Source organism: Cucurbita moschata, unplaced genomic scaffold (genome assembly GCF_002738365.1).
Source record: "Cucurbita moschata cultivar Rifu unplaced genomic scaffold, Cmos_1.0 Cmo_Scf00072, whole genome shotgun sequence".
In the NCBI taxonomy this organism is placed as follows: domain Eukaryota; kingdom Viridiplantae; phylum Streptophyta; class Magnoliopsida; order Cucurbitales; family Cucurbitaceae; genus Cucurbita; species Cucurbita moschata.
The window spans coordinates 113,239-131,107 of NW_019268588.1; the positions used below are offsets into that span (position 1 = coordinate 113,239).

The 17,869-nt window shown below is 39.0% G+C and overlaps 4 protein-coding genes across 9 annotated transcripts in view; all 4 read right to left on the reverse strand.

Annotated features, from left to right (window-relative positions):
- LOC111438129 (ribonuclease II, chloroplastic/mitochondrial-like) overlaps nt 1–5,705 on the reverse strand; it is an 8,759-nt gene extending 3,054 nt beyond the window's left edge. For all 4 annotated transcript variants that reach the window (XM_023076074.1, XM_023076073.1, XM_023076072.1 and 1 more), the window contains exons 1-11: nt 5,289–5,705; nt 4,633–4,798; nt 4,377–4,490; nt 4,208–4,285; nt 4,006–4,137; nt 2,781–3,002; nt 2,509–2,691; nt 1,659–1,721; nt 1,269–1,375; nt 1,047–1,196; nt 227–386 (exon numbers count right to left, since the gene is read on the reverse strand). In XM_023076074.1, coding sequence (XP_022931842.1) covers nt 227–386; nt 1,047–1,196; nt 1,269–1,375; nt 1,659–1,721; nt 2,509–2,691; nt 2,781–3,002; nt 4,006–4,137; nt 4,208–4,285; nt 4,377–4,490; nt 4,633–4,798; nt 5,289–5,539 — 1,626 coding nt within the window. In that variant the 5' untranslated portion in view covers nt 5,540–5,705. The remainder of the gene's footprint in view (nt 1–226; nt 387–1,046; nt 1,197–1,268; nt 1,376–1,658; nt 1,722–2,508; nt 2,692–2,780; nt 3,003–4,005; nt 4,138–4,207; nt 4,286–4,376; nt 4,491–4,632; nt 4,799–5,288) is intronic.
- Nucleotides 5,706–6,718: 1,013 nt separating this feature from the next.
- LOC111438132 (UPF0161 protein At3g09310) lies at nt 6,719–8,978 on the reverse strand. Of its 2 annotated transcripts, XR_002709620.1 has the most exons (6): nt 8,733–8,978; nt 8,587–8,646; nt 8,323–8,463; nt 8,140–8,231; nt 6,846–6,897; nt 6,719–6,794 (listed from the first exon to the last, which is right to left on the reverse strand). XR_002709620.1 is itself a non-coding variant. In XM_023076078.1 (5 exons), exons 1-4 carry the CDS (start codon nt 8,923–8,925, stop codon nt 8,167–8,169), a joined length of 459 nt encoding a protein of 152 aa, XP_022931846.1. In that variant the 5' UTR covers nt 8,926–8,978; the 3' UTR covers nt 6,719–6,897; nt 8,140–8,166. The 2 variants fall into 2 exon arrangements, 1 of the variants encoding a protein (XP_022931846.1); XM_023076078.1 differs by having other exon boundaries at nt 6,719–6,897.
- A 1,102-nt stretch (nt 8,979–10,080) lies between these two features.
- On the reverse strand, nt 10,081–13,486 carry LOC111438130 (uncharacterized protein At5g02240). Its single transcript, XM_023076075.1, has 7 exons — nt 13,125–13,486; nt 11,951–12,222; nt 11,470–11,506; nt 11,289–11,386; nt 11,143–11,204; nt 10,676–10,799; nt 10,081–10,332 (listed from the first exon to the last, which is right to left on the reverse strand). The coding sequence occupies exons 1-7, from the start codon at nt 13,411–13,413 to the stop codon at nt 10,213–10,215; spliced, it is 1,002 nt and encodes a 333-aa protein (XP_022931843.1). The 5' UTR covers nt 13,414–13,486; the 3' UTR covers nt 10,081–10,212.
- Nucleotides 13,487–14,256: 770 nt separating this feature from the next.
- LOC111438131 (uncharacterized protein C24B11.05-like) lies at nt 14,257–17,461 on the reverse strand. 2 transcript variants are annotated; one of them, XM_023076077.1, is made up of 8 exons: nt 17,344–17,461; nt 17,194–17,259; nt 17,016–17,113; nt 16,882–16,919; nt 15,629–15,716; nt 15,248–15,532; nt 15,096–15,161; nt 14,257–14,501 (listed from the first exon to the last, which is right to left on the reverse strand). In XM_023076077.1, exons 1-8 carry the CDS (start codon nt 17,369–17,371, stop codon nt 14,337–14,339), a joined length of 834 nt encoding a protein of 277 aa, XP_022931845.1. In that variant the 5' UTR covers nt 17,372–17,461; the 3' UTR covers nt 14,257–14,336. The 2 variants fall into 2 exon arrangements, with proteins under 2 accessions (XP_022931845.1, XP_022931844.1); XM_023076076.1 differs by having other exon boundaries at nt 17,016–17,137.
- Between the last annotated feature and the right edge of the window lie 408 nt (nt 17,462–17,869).

The following is a 17,869-nucleotide window of genomic DNA, read 5'->3' on the forward strand; positions in this document are numbered from 1 at the left end:
TAATATACCAAAAAAAAAAAAAAAAAAGGACAAAAAGAAAAAAGATAAAGAGTAAAAGTAGGCCTTCTAGGAATAGAATCCGATCAAACTTCTTTAGAAGAAGTCTGAGAGGGTTTTAAATTAAACAGTTTTCACAGAACTTGATTAATAAACAACCATCATTCTTGATAATATTTTAAGCCACTATGAGCCCTTGAATGAAAATGATAACCGGCTATATAGATACCTGTTGCCTTCGCCATGCTAAACGCAAAGTTGCAGCTTCAGATAGAGTTTTAAGTTCTGCCTCCTCTTCCAAGTTCAAACTAAGCAGCTCAGAAGCACTTTCATATGTCAGCATGTACGTTGGTTTGATGATTGAGTTTTCCACAGAGTATTCTGCAATGCTATTAAGGCATAGAAGGGTTAGCATTTACATGTTTGCGTTCATCGTCAAGACATCTTAAAGAATGCCATAACTTCAAGAAATCCACAGTTTCATTCTACAATCCCATTAGATAATTAAGTTTTTTTTTTCTCAAATACAAACCCAAGAAAGAAAAATGACACGCATAGAAGCAACAGTTCCCACAGAATATGCTAAAACAATGTTCATAAAGTAGGTGGAAAAATACAATTAAAAGATTTCAACAACGCAAATGAAAGTGTAATAAGAAAAATCTTCTGTATCACCATACTCTGACAAATAATTTTATGATTTGAATACATAGAACCACCTGATAGTTGCATGACATCAGGAACAAACTTCACGAACTGCAAAACCTAATAGGAAAAACTAAAAAGGAATGGCCAAAAATACCTTTCAAGAGGCATACAAGCCCATAGACAAATTTTCTTATTTTCACAACTGAAATTTATTGTGCCGGTCTCCTCCAGAAATTTTTTTCCCCAAATATAACTTTGTAGTGAAAATTTCTCATATTAAAATATAATAAGGTAAGGACAAGCTTTGCTTTCCATCAAACTAACAGAACAAAATTTCTAGTAAAGAAGTTTCATATTAAAAAAAAAAAAAAAAAAAAATACAGTGTGTAAACAAGCTTTACCTTCCATCAGAATGAAGGACAACAGATACAGTAACTGCATTGCAAGTCTCTCCCTGTTTTAAACTCATTCCCTCCATTGCTAGTTTTTCAGGAAACATAGGGTATGTGGCTGTCGGAAGAAATATAGAAGTGCCTCTTTTCATGGCCTCCCTATACATGATAAACCAAAAGAGAGTGGGCATGGTACAAAATACCACCACAAGTTAAAGCTTTAAGAATTACCTGTCTACTATGCTCCCTGGTCGAACAAATCTAGCTGGATCGGCAACATGAATCCATATTTTAATTCGGCCATCTGACAATCTTGTTGCACTCAAGGCATCATCAAGCTACAATATTGCATGATAAGAACATGAGGTGGAGCCTCCCAAAATTTCATGAAAAAAGAATAGCAATTCAGAGTGGCATAAACCATCAGATGTAATGATTCTTATTTCCGTTTTTTTCTTTTTTTTTTTTTTTTTTTTTGTATAATAATCATTTGTTCGACCAGAGCATTTCAAATAAGAAAAAGAACGTATTACCTCATCTGATCATTACAAATAAGGGGGAAAAAAACAAATGGAAATAAGAATTTCAATTGAAGATATATTTTTAATTTTATATAATCACCTCATCTGCTTCATCAACATCAATGGCATAAACCTTCAAATGTGTGAGATTCTTCCTGTTAACCTAAACAGAAAGGGTATAGAATAATACATGACAACTTTATCTGATCAGCTGCAAAATGTGAAATACATAGTAGCAATAAATTAATAAATACAAATGAAGATTTACAAGTCCTGGATGGGATTAACTGTTGGTAAAATTCAAGCTTCTGAAGCTCTCTCATGCAAATGGCAGGGAAGCATGGGAGATTCTCAAATAATAATCAACATAAGCTAAGATGCACAGATACAAACACGGGCCACAGACACGAACATGTTGAGGATACATTTTTTTTTTAATGATATATGTAAATTTAACATAAAAAATACTAAAGGTACTCTACTAAAAAGCACACAGAAATTTGCAGTGAGTGGCCATGAACAAAAAAAGGCTGGTGGTGTAGTGGATGTTGCTTCTTCGTGAATTGCAGAAACAGAAACAGAAATATAGCAGGCTTTCAACTTCTTGTGTTTTTAATATCTTTTTTTTTAATGATTTTTATTTGTTTAAAAATTAAATTAGACGGAGCTTTAAATATGCACTCAAAATAATTGGTTGGGCCTTGTTTTTGCTAAAAATTTATGCCGGCGTATCCAACATGTCCAAGAATAAATAAATAATGGACACATAATCTGCGTGTCAGACACGTGTCCAACACAGATACTCTGCCTAAAATAATGTCCGTGCTTCATAGAACATGAGGTAACTTTTTACTCTTATGTTATCGCACTATTATGACCTATACATAAGCATAGAGCTTCCAAAAAAGTAAAAGAAAAAAGAAAAACCAATGATAGGAACCTGACACTACCTCATCAGCATCAGATGCCTCCAGTAAAAGTGATTCAGCTGCTGCTATAATTTCATCTGAATGATCTGTCCGAATGTTTAACTTCAGAAGTTCAAGATTAACATGCCAAGGGAAATATCCTATGTCTATGAGAAGATTAACCGCTGATGATGCTGTTTTCACCAGTCCCATGGCCTTGAGAATCTAAGGAAGAGACAAATATCGAACACAGTTAAGGAAATGGATGAACATGTTGTTTTCGTTCATCAAGTAAACCACATGAAAAGAGTTACCATCCCAGCTGTTATCCTTTGTTCAGCATCCTTGCAAGAATCAATAGCATAAGATTCGAGAGACTCAATCTTGTGTCTGGTTTTCTCTTCAGTTACCCAGGAAGATTTAGGAGGTTTAGCCTTCAAAGGCATCGCCTTAGCAGATTTCAGCAATTCTACAAACTTTTGAAGCTCATTTTCAGCGGCTTCCCTTGCAAGCTTAGTACGTTGAAGTTCTTCAACCTGGCTTTCAAAAAAGGAATTAGAAAATATTTTAGAGTGAGGAAAACACTGCGCACTAATGGATGACGTGATAAACAAATCCACTAGCACAAATATTTGCCATGTGACGGATCATAAGATAGAAAAAACAAAATCCAGCTAATTGAAGAAAGCTCGGCAGGGAAAAAACAATACAAGGCTACTTAAGTGAATATCCTATCATCTGTAATAACATTCATAAGAGGAGAAGGTGGGAAATGTGTGGGAGGAACTGCAGTTAGCCATTTGTCTTCCACTACTTAAGCATTCTCTACTTCTTCCTTTTCATTGGATTTTACTAGTGAGTAATTGGATACATCCGTATCCCTTGAAGGTAAGGATTGGATAATGAGCCTCCTTTCATTTTTGTTCACTTTTTTCTCTTGTCAAGACAAGTGTTTCTATCTTTTAAAAAAACAACTAATCGCGATCCTGTTCATATATCTGAGATCATATACCATGTATGAATAGATTAGGGCCTTCATCACCTCTTAACACATCTTCCCCTGTTTTAACTGGTGACACAATATCACGTCTATAAAAGGGTCAAGATGGACTCTGGAGGTGTTTTGCCAACACACAATAGAGAGAGAGAGAAAGTAGTATTATACATCAATCGAAAGCATCTCTTAAATGAATAAGAGAGATGGCCTTAGAATCGTTAATATTTAATTATTCAATGTCATGGCACCACATAAACCTAGAGCAAACTCAAGAAAACTCTATACTTTTTACAAAATTATTATCCTTTACAGTCTGCAGTTGAACATTCTATATCTTTCAGAAGCATCAAGTTGAACTGCCCACCCCCATGAAAAAATTAAGATTAAAGAAAAAAATTGAAGCATCATTATTTAATTTACAAATTTTCTTGAAGCAGGGACATTCCAAAAAGCCCCACCATATAAGGATCTCTAAGAATCTAGTAGTTGTGTTTGATAATCATTAAATGAAAGAAAGTTTCGAACTAAAACATAATGCGTACTTGATCAGTGGGTCTTGGACCATAAAAAGATCGCGAACCTTTTGTCTGCAGAACAGTGAAGTATAACTCATCTCTTGATAACAACAGATGCGCACAATAGCTATCAAGAGGTTCTGTATTCCCAAATATCATCTGTAGAAGGAACTATAGTCAGTGATGGAACAATTATCAACTGATCAATGATACCTAGACAATACATAACCTCAGCTAGTTCTTCGGTAGTCACTGCCTTATTTTGTTCAAGAAGCTCAAGCCAAGCGAACTCCAGCAGCGTTGGATCCTGCACTCATAATTATTGGCTCAAATCAGATAATGAATCACTACCAGTCAATGTGACACAAGGCTCTAGTATTTCCAAGTAAAGAACAAACCAAGTTATTCTGAGCTCTCTTAATGAAGTCTGCAATTTCTGTCTGGTCAAAATTTTCAACACCTGGAACAATGTATGTAACTTGCTGTGGCTTAATGGATGATGTCACACCATTCTGTCAAAGAAAAAATGGATCAAGAGAAAATTAGAGTTATGTACTGAAAACTTTCCTTGAACTTATAAAAATAATAAGCCATTAATCAACCTAGTAGCCAATTCAAACAAAATGGTGCGCTATTTTTTTTTTTTACTAGAACCTGATCGAACACCATCCAGTTTTTTTTCCCATCAGGTCTCTGAGCAACTGCCAGTAGCACCCTCTCCGAGTCCTTCTTGAACTCCAGTAACCGTCCCTTTTCCAATGTCTGGTTCATAAGCTTATCTTCGGTAAGCTCTCCACTGCCCATATCCACCAATCCCATTCTGAATACATAAAACTTTTTGCTCATTATTGGAAAATAACGAAGAAATACTAGATACTCAACTTCCAGATGATCATACTGTTAGACGAACACGACTCTCCACAATGGTATGATATTGTCCACTTTGAGCATAAGCTCTCATGGCTTTGCTTTGGGCTTCCCCAAAAGGCCTCATTCCAATGGAGTTAGTATTCCTCACTTATAAACCCATGATCACACCCTAAATTAGTCAATGTGGGACTTCCATCATCCAACACATACAACCTTTGAGACAGTATACCCTTACTTGGAGAAATTCATTACGTTTGTTTTTTTTTTTTTAACCAAATATCAAAGTCAAGATGAAATTCATAGCATAGCACATATTTCAGCTCAACTCAATCAAGAGAAATAGAAAATGCACTTTCATAACAAAAGCTGAATGCACAAAATAGTTTTGGATATTATCTGAACTAAAAGCAAAATATTACAATTGAGAAGCAAAAACGTACTTAGCGGTAGCAGAAGGTCTCTTTCGCCTGCGCAGAGCTTCGAGCTCTTCGACAACGTTTTCGACTATACTATACAAGGAGTAGAATCGCTGTCCGCCACTCCTAAAACGTTGTTGTTTGTGCCATAATACAGGATACCTATACTTCAATTTCGAGCTCCTGTCATTGAAGAGGCATGTTCGGAAGGCAGAGAGAGGCGGGGACGAAGCGGAGCGGAAAACCGAGCAACTATTAGCAGCTCGCAACGCCATTGTCGTTTGCAGAAGGAGAGAATCGACGAAGCTTACAGAATTGAAGAACGAGGATATCTCATTGCTTGGCGTTGGCGAAGAGTAGACACCGATTTGGTTCCCGACACGCAGAGAGATTTTTGCTCATCTGACGATAAAGCCGAGCGAAAGAACTGGTTACTTTGGTTTATTGCTGCAGAAAAATGAAAAATTCGTCCTATTTTATTTTTCTTTTATTTAATCGGATTTTTTTCAGTATTTTCAAACATAGACCAAAAATTGATTAATTAAATTTATAATTCCAAACACATCAATTAAAACCTCGAACTAGAAATTGTATAATTACATGTAATTTTTTCATGATCCAATTTTTTTACTTTCAAATTTATTTTTGGATATAAATCACAAAAATTTATATTATGGTTTGTATGCTAATTTAAATTTTAGTTTTTATATTTTAAATATTTAATTTAATTTAAAAATCTTTACTATGGTCATTACGCTTTGTATTTTAACGTAAATCTCTAATGTATCTAAGATCTAAGCCACGTAAGTGTTGAAGTCTATCCGTATGGAACAACTCAAGAATACTAAATAACATATGAATTCTAACATTTTCGAATTTTACCAACTTAGTGTTACTCAACTAGTCAAGACATATGTGAGATCTATATCGATTGGAGAGGGGAATGAGTGCCAACAAAGATGCTGGCCTCGAAGGGGAGAGGAAAAGTGTGAGATCCAACCTCGATTGAAGAATTCTTTATAAGGGTGGAAACCTCTCCCTACCATACACATTTTAAAACTTTGAGAGAAAACCCGAAAAGAAAAGCCTAAAAAGACAATATCTGCTAGCGGTGGGCTTAGACTATTACAAATGGTATCAAACCAGACACTGAGTGGTGCCAGTGAAGACACTGGACCTTGAAGGAGGTGGATTGTGAGATCTCATATCAATTGGAGAGGAAAACAAGTGTCAAGAAGGACGCTGGCCTCGAAGAGGGTGGATTGTGAGATCCCATGTTGGTTGAAGAAGGGAACAAAATATTTTTTATAAGAGTGTTGAAACTTCTCGTATTTTAAAATTTTGAGAGGAAATCTGGAAGGAAAAGTTCAATGAGAACAATATCTACTAGCGGTGGGCTTAGACGGTTACCGCGTATATACATAATCAAAAGATTAGAGGTTAGAATCAAAAGATTAGAGGTTAGAATTCAATCTCAATTTGTATAGCAGGTTACTTTCTACAACAATCCACTATGCACAGGGCATTAGACTTCCACTATGCTCAGGGCATTAGATCTTCCACTATGCACAGGTCATTAGCTGCCAAAGATCCCCCCAACAGCACAACGATCAATCACATTAGCCAACACAACCTGCACAAAAAATCTGAGCAGTGAGGTGAAAGAACCTTAAAAGCGGCAGAAAACTAAACTAAATTAAATTACAGAACAGAAAACTCTCTCAAAACGGCAGAAAAGAGGAAAGAAAATATGGATTTAGCCCAATAGCTTAAACTTTTGATCCAGTGATTGAACATGGCTTCAGTTTTGTGGGTTGTCTATGAAAGTATATGAGTCCATGTCCGAGTGAGGCATAAGAACGATATTGAATCATAAATTAACTCGAAACTTTAAGCAATTCGAGTCCATGTTTTTTAGATTGCATCGAGTGTAGTAGCAGTGTAATAGACGATCAACAAAACACAATCAAAGAGTGCGACGATATCTTCTAGTAGTGTAATAGACGATGAGCAAAGAGTGGGACGATATCTTCATTTCGTATACCCTTTAAGGAAGTCGACCTCATATAGAACATGCAATCTCAAGCTATCATGTTAAGGTCGGAATGTTTGCACATGCTTTCTTCATAAATCCAGTGTTGTAGAAGGTCTAGACCTAGCCAACCTAAATTCAGAGTCATTAGGAAAAAAGGGCTCTATTTTGACACCTGAATTGTCTATTTGTTTATCCAACTTAATGCAAAATGTGCTTATCCAGGAGTTATCAATTTCAATGGGAAACTTCACTATTTTCAAATCAACACAACCCTACCCTGTATATTCCTGGTTCCTGCAACATCTTTCCTCATCAAAACCCTCCCTAATTTATTGTAACAGTCTAAGTCCACGGCTAACTGATATTATATTTGAGATCCCACATTGATTGGAGAGGGGAACGGAACATTCCTTATAAGGGCGTGGAAAACTCTCCCTAGCATACGCGTTTTAAGACTTTGAGGAGAAGCCCATGAGGGAAAGTTCAAAGAGGACAATATCTGTTAGCGGTAGACTTGGGCTGTTACAAATTGTATCGAGCCAGACATAGGCGGTGTGCCAGCGAGGACGTTGGGCCACCAAGGGATGGATTTGAACCTTACAAGGGTGTGGAAATCTCTCTCTAGCATACGCGTTTTAAACCTTGAGGGAAAGGTCAAAGAGGATGATATCTATTAACGGTGGACTTGGACTGTTACAAATGATATCAGAACTCATGTGCCGCTCGCTGGACCCCTAAGGAGTGGATTTGAGATCAGTGCATTTGCATAACCTATTTGCCTAGAATGTAATCTCAGGAAAGCAAATTGAAAAATCATTCATGGTCTGCATCAGGACATACCAATTACTATGGCAGTATTTGAAATTGTCAATCTTCTGGTTCTGGCAACCTTTCTTCATCAAACCATCGTGGAGGATCAAACCCAGATCCACCTACAAAGAAGCAATGACCTAGAATCAAAAATCAAAGAAAAAACATCGACAAATTCCGTTCCCGAAGGTTGAATGAGAGTAATGTCATTACCAAGGGGATTGCAGCGGCAGAGACGCCAAGCAGTCAAAATAGTACCCTTCGCAACACCATATTTCTTGTAAGCTTGCATGGAATACTCACTACATGTAGGTAAATAGCGACAACTATTTGGCAATAACGGCGAGATTTCTCCTGCTCACATTTCACTCCGAATCAGTACTAAAAAATTATCCTTCCCTTCAATTCCCGAACGAAATTTAAGTGGATTCTTCGAATTAGAAGTGTAAGCCGAAGAAATAACACGATTCTACTTACGTTTGTAGAATTTGAGCATGGATAATGCAGCTTTAACCCCCAGATTGTCCACTTCGCCATCTATGAACACGATTCAAATGCCCTAATTCATCATAGTCTATACGTCGATTACATAAAACATGAAAGAAGGACGAAGAGGCGAGTACCTTGGTCTCCGTTCGCGCTTGAATTCGATGTGGCGCGCGTTTCGCTTATGATGAGCGGCCGACGGAGCTTCTGGCCATTAAATCGAATACTGAAGGCGGCAGCAGAGCGGTGACTTTTCTGGCAGCCGCCGGCGAAGAAGATCGGGTTTTGGTTTTGGAGTTTGTGGCAATTTGTGGTGGGAAGAACCGCCATGTCACTCTCCTCCAAATGTTCTGCAGATGCTGGTGCATTTCGTAGCCGCTTTTTGTTGATTTTACTATGTTTCTCAAGACAAACGATGTCGTTTCGAGATGATTTCATATTTAGACAGTATAGCATTTTTTTTCACCTTCTAAAAGAAATAATTGTTTGCACCAGTATTTTTAAGGCTAAATTAATAAAAATACCTATACACCTGTATACCTACGAGTTCTAGTGATTATCCACATGATCAACGCCTACCACAAGACGGGTCTATTGTGTTGGGTAATCCAAACGAATTATCAAGTCACACGTCCCTAACCAATTTAACACTCGACTGTATCGTATTAGAGTGGAAAGAGAAGTAGAAGCTCCATAGACATTGTACTCGCTGCTATCAATCTAGACAGCTAACCTTGTTTACCAGGTTGTCATCGTGTGGTTTGGCGGCCTTGCCATGGATTCATGTCTCCCAGTTTCTCAATTCCGACTCCTTGAGTCTGATTCAATTGGGAGCACTTGGGTTAAACCATTTGATCGTCTCTCACGATTCTAATGCGCTCAAATTACTGGAGGCGTTCCATCCCAAGTTATTGTCTAGTCAAACTAACACGCTCACACCCTAGTCTTATTCTATTTCCACTACCTACACTCTACAAGGATAATCACACAGTGGATCAGAGCAAAAAGAGGTTACTCACGTGCTTACATACGCCCACACACGCACAAGAGGTGGTCCACTCTCGTGTACAAACACGCCTAAGGGAAGAGTATGCTTGTTATTGGCTTGCCATGGGGCATCCACAAGTTGACTAAACCAAATCCCACGGTAGAACCTCGACTGCATAAGAATTTTTGTGATTTACGATGTTACTACATGTGGCACACGCAGACTGAGCTTCCGAGACGGGTTAAGTCAGGTCGACATTCTGATTGCATTTCGGTTCCTATTATGTGCACCTACCAATGATTGACACGCGTTCACCCATTGCCCAGTCACACAGCACCACCCAACATTTGACACGTGTCATCCTTCCATCTAGCCACATACACCACTTCCCGCCTAACGCGTGTCACCTACGTTATCGATTCCGAACGTCAATTTCCATCTCCACTTTGATTTTGATTATTTCCCATTTTCCTTCATTACTAATATAGTTTCTTCACGAAAGTTGTAAAAGCTCCTAACAGCCTTTTCCAACCCTCTTCAAAGCTCACAGTTCAGAGTTTATTAGCAGCCAAACAATTCTGGGCAACAATACTACATTAGAAAAGAATGACCTTACAAACATGACCCACTCAGAAACTCGTCGTCACTTGAGAGAACAAGGCCTTAAAATCGGCCGTCGGCGTGCCTACCCCCTCAGGTTTCGAGGCTAGATCGAGCGCCTTGAATTTGGCCTCCTCAAATTGCAGTGCCTGTTCCAGAGTTTCGAGCTTGGATTAAATGTTAAACATGAAAAATGATAGACTATTCCATAGATTTTTTTAGATGTTTAACTTGAGATCTCTTCAAAATGACTAAAATACCCTCACACTATCACCTTCCACGCCCTGAGACCACTGCCCACCATCGACGAACCCTCCATACATCGGCCAACTTACAGTAGTCCATTGATATGCTCAGCAATGATGGGTGATGACGGTGAGCAATGACCAATCATAGTGTTTTAAATACAAATTTGAACTTATTTAGTTCATAGTATTTAATAGTCGTCCTTTGGGATAATTTCAAATGAGCATAAACAATGTAGGCAAGTACCTGAAGGCAGACTTCTGCGACATCAGCCCTGGCAATGGTTCTCGTCTCCGTCTGAAGAAGTTCATCATCCTTCCCTACTAGCAGTTCTCGTATCCCACCGTCCTTATCCTGCAGACCTCCAGCCCTGACAAACACTATTCCAATTTGGTACATTGACAGGAACTAATAAAGAACGAACGCTTAAATCGAACAGGAACACAGACATTCGACGTTTGTATTTAGAACCCGAAATCAAATAAACTAGGAAGTATGGAATATAAAGATTTTGAACCAAAGAAAGATCTTAAAATCCTAATAATGGTTTGATCAAGCTGAGTAAAGTTAATTAGTGACAATATTTCCAACCAGATGGGAACACAAAAACAGCACTTTCTGAGAATTTCAAGTGGTTATGTTTTGAGCAAAGGTACAGAACTCTCTGTGGTGACAATGAATATGAAACTCGATCAACTCGATCAACGACGTACCTTATGATGGTGTAAGGAACACCAGAGTCAGCCAAATACTGCTCGGCCTTCCGTTTCCAAACCTTTTGTATAATGAAAAGAGTTAGATACTGTTTCTCACGATTTCCAAAAGTAGAAGATCAAGTAATTGGAAAGATAATACTAACCAATATGTTTCCATTACCCAAACTGTTCAAGGGATGGTTGATATTTGTTCCTCCCATCGACCCGACCAAAACGATTTGCTTAACTCCTGCAGCCTTGGCTGTTTCGAATCATGATATGATTTCATCATTTGAAACTCATGAAAACGATACGAAAAGAAAAAAGAGCGATCCAATCACTCACCAGTATCTATCTGATTCTTTTGGCCAATCCAATCAACCTACACGCGAACGTCCATCAGAGAGCGAAATTGTAACAGTTCAAGCTCGAGCTCACCGCTAGCAAATATTTTCCTCTTTGTGGTCCTTAAGGTTTTAAAACGCGTCTACTAGGGAAAGGTTTCTACACCTTTATAAGGAATGTTTCGTTCTCCTCTCCAACCAATGTAGGATCTCACAATCCACCTACTTTGGGGTCAGCGTCCTCGTTGGCACACTGCCCATTGTTTAACTCTATACCATTCATAATGGCTCAAGCCTACCATTAGCAAATATTGCCCTCTTTGGGCTCCTCAAGGTTTTAAAACGCGTCTACTAGAAAGAGATTTTCACACTCTTATAAGAAATACTTCGTTCTCCTTTCCAGCCAACGTGTGATCTCACGTAAATACATAATAAGGTTTGCAGTAAAGAAAAGAAAAGAAAAGAAGAGACTGTTGAGGTACCTGTTCAGGATATGCTCCATCTTCAAAGTAAAACTCAGGCCTACCACCTTTGGTTGGATCAAACCCTGGCTTCATCTTTGGCACGGCGCTCGTAAGAATAATGAGCGCGTCAATGCCTTGAATTGCAGGACCAAGGGTATCTGCATTCCTAATATCACCAATGAAAAGATCGTCTGCTCCACCGATACTCTGCTTGCTCTCTTCAGTTCTAACCAAACCTCTTGCAACATACTCATCTGACCTCTCCTTCAATTTCTTGTAAACTAGTTGACCTGCCAAACAGGACCAACAAAACCTTATTAGGAATCTAAGCGCTTATACAAAATGCTTAATAACCCTTTTTAAGCACTAAGAAAATCACTTCAAACACGCTCCGAAATCCATAAACCAATTTCGAAGCTGCAGAATTTGTGTACAAGCGAACCAATCAGATAGAGAGCTCGAATAAATTTTACAAGAAGTTGACAGCTAAGAAATATCTTAATCCATAGGATATCAGGATGCGAACAAGTACACCATAGAGTCTCCCATAAGGCCTATGGAGCCCTCAAACAGTCTCCCTTTAATTGAGGATCGACTCCTTCTCTAGAGCTCTCGAACAAAATATACTATTTGTTCAACACTTTAGTCACTTTTGACTACACCTGTGAGACTCACAACTTCTTGATTTGACATTTGAGGATTCTTTTGACATGACTAAGTTAAGGGCATGTCTTTGAAACCTCATCAGAATTCACGACTCTCTCCACAGTGGTATGATATTGTCCACTTTGAGCATAAATTCTCATGATTTTGGTTTTGGTTTCCCCCGTACCAGTGAAGATGTATTCCTTACTTATAAACCTATGATCCACTCCTTAATTATCTAGCCGATGTGGGACTCCTCTGCCAACCATCCTCAACGCTACTTGCTAATATTCAATGTCCCATGTGCAAAAAAGTTAAGTCAGTGGCTCCAATTTTCCAAATCAAAAACCAAATCAACATAAAACCTAAACCCTCAACAGGGAAGACATTGAACAACCAGTTCCAGAGACACGAAGATAAAATTCCATACCCGGAAGAAAAAATCGAAACCCCACTACTAATTCTGCCTTAAACTGCCCTACAATTTCCTCAACAGTCGAACATAAGCAAAACAACAATAAACAAGCAAATAAAAGAGCAGAGTTACCGGTTCTGCCACCAGCTCCGGTGACGAGGACAGTTCTAGGACCAGAATCCGCCATTGCAACCAGCGAAAGAGCACCGACGCGGCGGCGCCTTCTGAAACCCTTCTGGGAGGTCGGAGAAATGGAGGAGGTAACGATTTGAAATGAGAGAGACGAGATTGAATTGGAATTGGGCAGGGAACAACGATTATGACATTGATGAAAGGGCAGTGGTGGAGAAAGGGTAGACTTCGGGGTTGGGATGGAGTAGGCTAATGGGACACGTGTTAGCATCGCCATGGACTGCTTCATTCCATCTGGGTGCTTCTGGTTATGACATATAAAGGCCCTTACCCGAACCAGCGCGCGCAACAGAAAATAGAGGCAGCGTCTGGTTTATTTATTATTTTCAATTTTTAAAATCTTTAATTTTTTAACTTTTAAATATTATTTTGATTTCATTTTCGCTAAATTCATAAATTTTAAATAATTTAAAATATTATAAACCACACTCAACCATTTTTAATTTAGATTTATTATTTTTTTATTATATATATAATAAAAACTTTTTTTTTTTTAGCTCTTCTTAAAAGTGAGATCAGTGTCAAAGACGGAAAATCCTGAATCCCGCATGTAGTGACTAGTTAAGCTATAGAGCTATGAGTTCAATTTACACGTCGAGACCCCCTTTTGAAAGTGAGATTATTGCCATAGACGAAAAATCAGGAAACTCGTAGTTAGTGACTAGTTCAGCTATAGAGTTACGTGTTCAATTTTCACGTCGAAACCCCCTTTCGAAAGTCAAATGACTACCAAAGACGAAAAATCATGAAACTCATAGTTAGTGATTAGTTCAACTATAGAGCTACATGTTCACATCAAGACCCCCTTTCGAAAGTGAGATCAATACCAAGGACGTAAAATCATGAAACCCGTATTCAGTGACTAGTTCAACTATAGAGCTATATGTTCAATTCACACGTCGAGACCCCTTTCGAAAGTGAAATCACTACCAAAGATAAAATCATGAAACCCATGTCCCATAGGTAGTAACTAGTTCAGCTATAGAACTACGTGTTCGGTTCATAAGTCAAGACCCTTTTTTGAAAGTGAGATCACTACCGAAGACGGAAAATCATGATAGCGAGACGGGGGTTGAGGACTGAACAGCAATTTTATTAAACTTTTGACATAGATTACAAATTTAACATTTAACCCAAAGAAGGCATTGATTTCTAAGCTGTCACAGAAGTCTCCACACCCACAGCTACATTATTGTTGGCTGAGTAATTGAGTTCTGATTTCATTTCAACTTCACAAAGCTCTGGAATTGCTTCCTTTATGTTGTGAATGCTTTCGACTGCATAATCTGTTCCTTTGCTTCTTTGGGAAGTCCCAACCTACACAAAAATTAGCACGAGAAGCTTATGATTTTTGTAACGGCATAAGCCCACCGCTAATATCTATGGTCCTTTTTGGGAATTCTCATTCATGCTTCCTCTCAAGATTTTTAACACGCATCGAGAGGTTTCCACACCCTTACAAATAATGCTTTGTTCTCCTCTCGAACCAATGCTCTCACAATCCACCCTCCTTTACGGCCCAACGTCCTCGCTGGCACCTATCCCCTTCCCTAATCGTTGTGGGACCTCCAATCCACCCCCCCCTCGGGTTCAACGTCCTTGCTGGCACACCGTCTTGTGATGCTGACACTTGTTCCCTTCTCCAATCATTATGGGTCCCCCAATCCACCCCTCTTTAGGGCCAGCCTACGCGCTGGCACAGCGCCCAGGTTCTAATACCATTTGTAACGGCTCAAGTCCACCACTAGCACATATTGTCCCTTTCGAGTTTCCCCTCAAGATTTTTAAAACATGTGTGCTAGGGAGAGGTTTCCACATCCTTATAAAGAATGTTTTGTTCTCCTCCCTAACCAACGTGGGAAATCACAACTTTGTTCTTAAAGGTTGATTTTAAGTTCGTCAGTAACTCACCAGCACAGTTTGAAGCCCAAGTCGCTTGCCTGCTTGAAGGTTGCGGACACTATCTTCAAAAAACAGCTGAAAAACAGCACAAAAACAACTCAAAAACGCAAGCAAATTAGAGCCAATTTAACCAAAACTTAATTCCAAGGCCATGTTCTTACTGTTCTTTGAGGATCGATGTTAGCAATCTTGAGAGCCCATTCAATGGCAGCTTTTGATGGTTTGCAGACAATGGGAGTGCTTGGCAGCTCCATTACAGGGCTTGTTTGAGAGAAATGGCCAATTATGTCAAAGATTTCAGTGCTTGAACTCTGTTTTTCATCTAAACTAGGGCGATTTTTAGTGGGATTGAGAGTTTCAAAGCAGATAATGCCTTCAAAACAGTCTTCTAAGGCTAGTTTGTTAAGAACTTTGGCTGTGTGAACTTTGTCAGCATTGGTAAAGATCTGCTTTTTCATACAAAAATGGAGATGGGTTGTTGAGAGAACGATCAAAACATAAAAGGGATGAGAATTTGAAGTGCTTTCTTGTGAAGAACTTACAAGTTTCCTGTAAGGGAGGCTGAGCAGAAGGGTTCTCAAAATGGGATCAGGTTTTAAGTTGTCATATGGCAATCTTCCATGAACAAACCTGTCCTAAGGAATAATGGATGCTTTAGTCTCATACACTTCTTGAATATTCCATGGGAACAAATACAAATACAAGAGAAAAACTCGGTGTAAGTTTTTCAATAAATAGTTTGAAATTCGTGAAGGGTTTACCAAAAAAAACTGGTGTGAGTTTGAAATGAAGAACAAAATTGTGAGACTCACTGCTAGCAAACATCGTCTTTTTTTTTTTTTTTTTTACTTTTCCTTTTAGGCTTTTCCTTAGTTTTTAAAACGCATTTGCTAGATAGAGGTTTCCACACCCTTATCATACCCTTGTAAACAATGCTTCGTTTATCTCTCCAACCAATGCGGGGTCTCACAATCCACCCCTCTTTGGGGCTTAGCGTCCTCATTGGCACTCGTTTCCCTCTCTAATCGATGTGGGACTCTCCAATCCACCCCACTTTGGGTCCCTCTCCAATCAATGTGGGACCCCCTAATCCACCTTGGCCCACTATCTTCGCTGACACACTGCTTGGTGTCCACCCTCCTTCGAGGCCCAGCGTCCTTGTTGACACATCGCCCGATGTCCACCCCCCTCGGGGCCCAACGTCCTCACTGGCACACCGCTTGGTGTCCACCCCCTTGGGGCCCAGCCTCCTCGCTAGCACGACACCTGGTGTCCACCCCCCTTTGAGGCTCAGCCTCCTCACTAACACGCCACTTGATGTCCACCCCCCTTTGAGGCTCAGCCTCTTCACTGGCACACCACATGGTGTCCACCCCCTTTGAGGCTCAACTACTATGAAATATTGTCATCTTTGTGCTTTTCCTTCTAACCTTCCCCTCAAGATTTTTAAAACAAGTTTGGTAGTAAGTGGTTTTCACACCTTTATGAAAAAAATATTTAGTTCCCTCTCTAACCCATTTGGGATCTCACAGTCCATTTAGGAATATAAAAGAATTAGGACAACAAATCCTCCGTATGTATAACATCATTCATTGAGTCTAAAAACGTTAAAATTTTGATTTAGATTCCTCCATGATAAAAGGGTTTCCATAAAAACAGTGTTATGATCTAATCGACATGAGACTTTAGTAACATTCCAATACTCAGCCCCGAATCTAGTGACCCAGATTGATCAATGAAGGCGAGCCATTGGGTTTAGATGGAAGCAAAAAAATGAGAGTGGAGGTTGCTATACCTGTGATATTCATCATAATCGAAGTCATAGCCAATAGCCTACAATATAAAAACCAAAAGAAACAGCACTTTGAATAAACTCTTCCTGAGAATGTTCTTAAAGAGAGACAGAGAGAGAAGAAAAAAAAAACATACCCGGAGACCAGCCATTGATGTTCCATAATTCTTGTAAAGCAGGTTACTCAGCTCTGGGATTTTGCTGTTTTCAATCCCAAGCTTCTCGGCCATATAACCTGCAGAAGGAAAGGAACAATATTCTGACAAGAACAACGTTAAAAAAAACCAAACAAAAAAACACAAAAACAAAACCCACCATGAATGTTGCTTTTACAAGCAGCTGCTAAGCCAGAGCTTACAGGATACAGAGTGTCATCCAGATCTGCAGGTTTAGAAACTACTGTTATGAAAATGGAGACAAAAACGAAGAAAAACACAGTCGATTTTAATACCGACTGGAGCTTACCAAAAAGAAGGCAATCAAAGGTCGGCATTTGGTGGCTATGAACTGTAATGGGGAAGAAGAAAGAGGGTTAGAGGAGGTGGAAGGGGAGGTGAAAGAGAGGGATTCAAGGGTTTAAATAGCCAAAAGTTTTTGTTGAGCGTTGTCGGGAGAGAGTCCACGTCAGCTCCTTTAAGGAATGGTCATAGGTTTATAAGTAAATAATACGGAGTATAAGACCTTTTGGAGAAGTTAAAAGCAAACTCACAGAAGTTTATGCTCAACGTTGACAATACCATACAATTGTGTAGATTTGTGATTCCTAAAATGGTATTAGAGTCATGTCAATAGAATCCTCAAGTGTCGAACAAAAGAGTGTACTTTGTCCGAGGACTACAAAAAAAGAGTCGAGCCTCGATTAAGGGGAGTCTGTTTGGAGGCTCCATAAATCTTAAAGAATGCTCTATAGTATACTTTGTTCGAGTTCAAAATTGACAATATTATATCATTATTGGGATCGTGATTCCTTACAAGTTTTAGACTTATGGGG

What these genes read in the sequence shown, in the direction of transcription:
- LOC111438132 (XM_023076078.1), bottom strand. Translation starts at nt 8,925, where the DNA reads ATGGCGGTTCTTCCCACCACAAATTGCCACAAACTCCAAAACCAAAAC. An exon ending in AAGCGCGAACGGAGACCAAG is followed by an intron (nt 8,647 to 8,732) that starts GTACTCGCCTCT and finishes TCGTGTTCATAG; the next exon opens with ATGGCGAAGTGGACAATCTG. An exon ending in CATGCTCAAATTCTACAAAC is followed by an intron (nt 8,464 to 8,586) that starts GTAAGTAGAATC and finishes AAATGTGAGCAG; the next exon opens with GAGAAATCTCGCCGTTATTG.
- LOC111438130 (XM_023076075.1), bottom strand. Translation starts at nt 13,413, where the DNA reads ATGAAGCAGTCCATGGCGATGCTAACACGTGTCCCATTAGCCTACTCC. An exon ending in TGGGTAATGGAAACATATTG is followed by an intron (nt 11,205 to 11,288) that starts GTTAGTATTATC and finishes ATTATACAAAAG; the next exon opens with GTTTGGAAACGGAAGGCCGA. An exon ending in GTTCCTTACACCATCATAAG is followed by an intron (nt 10,800 to 11,142) that starts GTACGTCGTTGA and finishes AGTGTTTGTCAG; the next exon opens with GGCTGGAGGTCTGCAGGATA.
- LOC111438131 (XM_023076076.1), bottom strand. Translation starts at nt 17,371, where the DNA reads ATGCCGACCTTTGATTGCCTTCTTTTTG. An exon ending in CTTTGATTGCCTTCTTTTTG is followed by an intron (nt 17,260 to 17,343) that starts GTAAGCTCCAGT and finishes CTAAACCTGCAG; the next exon opens with ATCTGGATGACACTCTGTAT. An exon ending in TTGTAAAAGCAACATTCATG is followed by an intron (nt 17,138 to 17,193) that starts GTGGGTTTTGTT and finishes TGTTCTTGTCAG; the next exon opens with AATATTGTTCCTTTCCTTCT.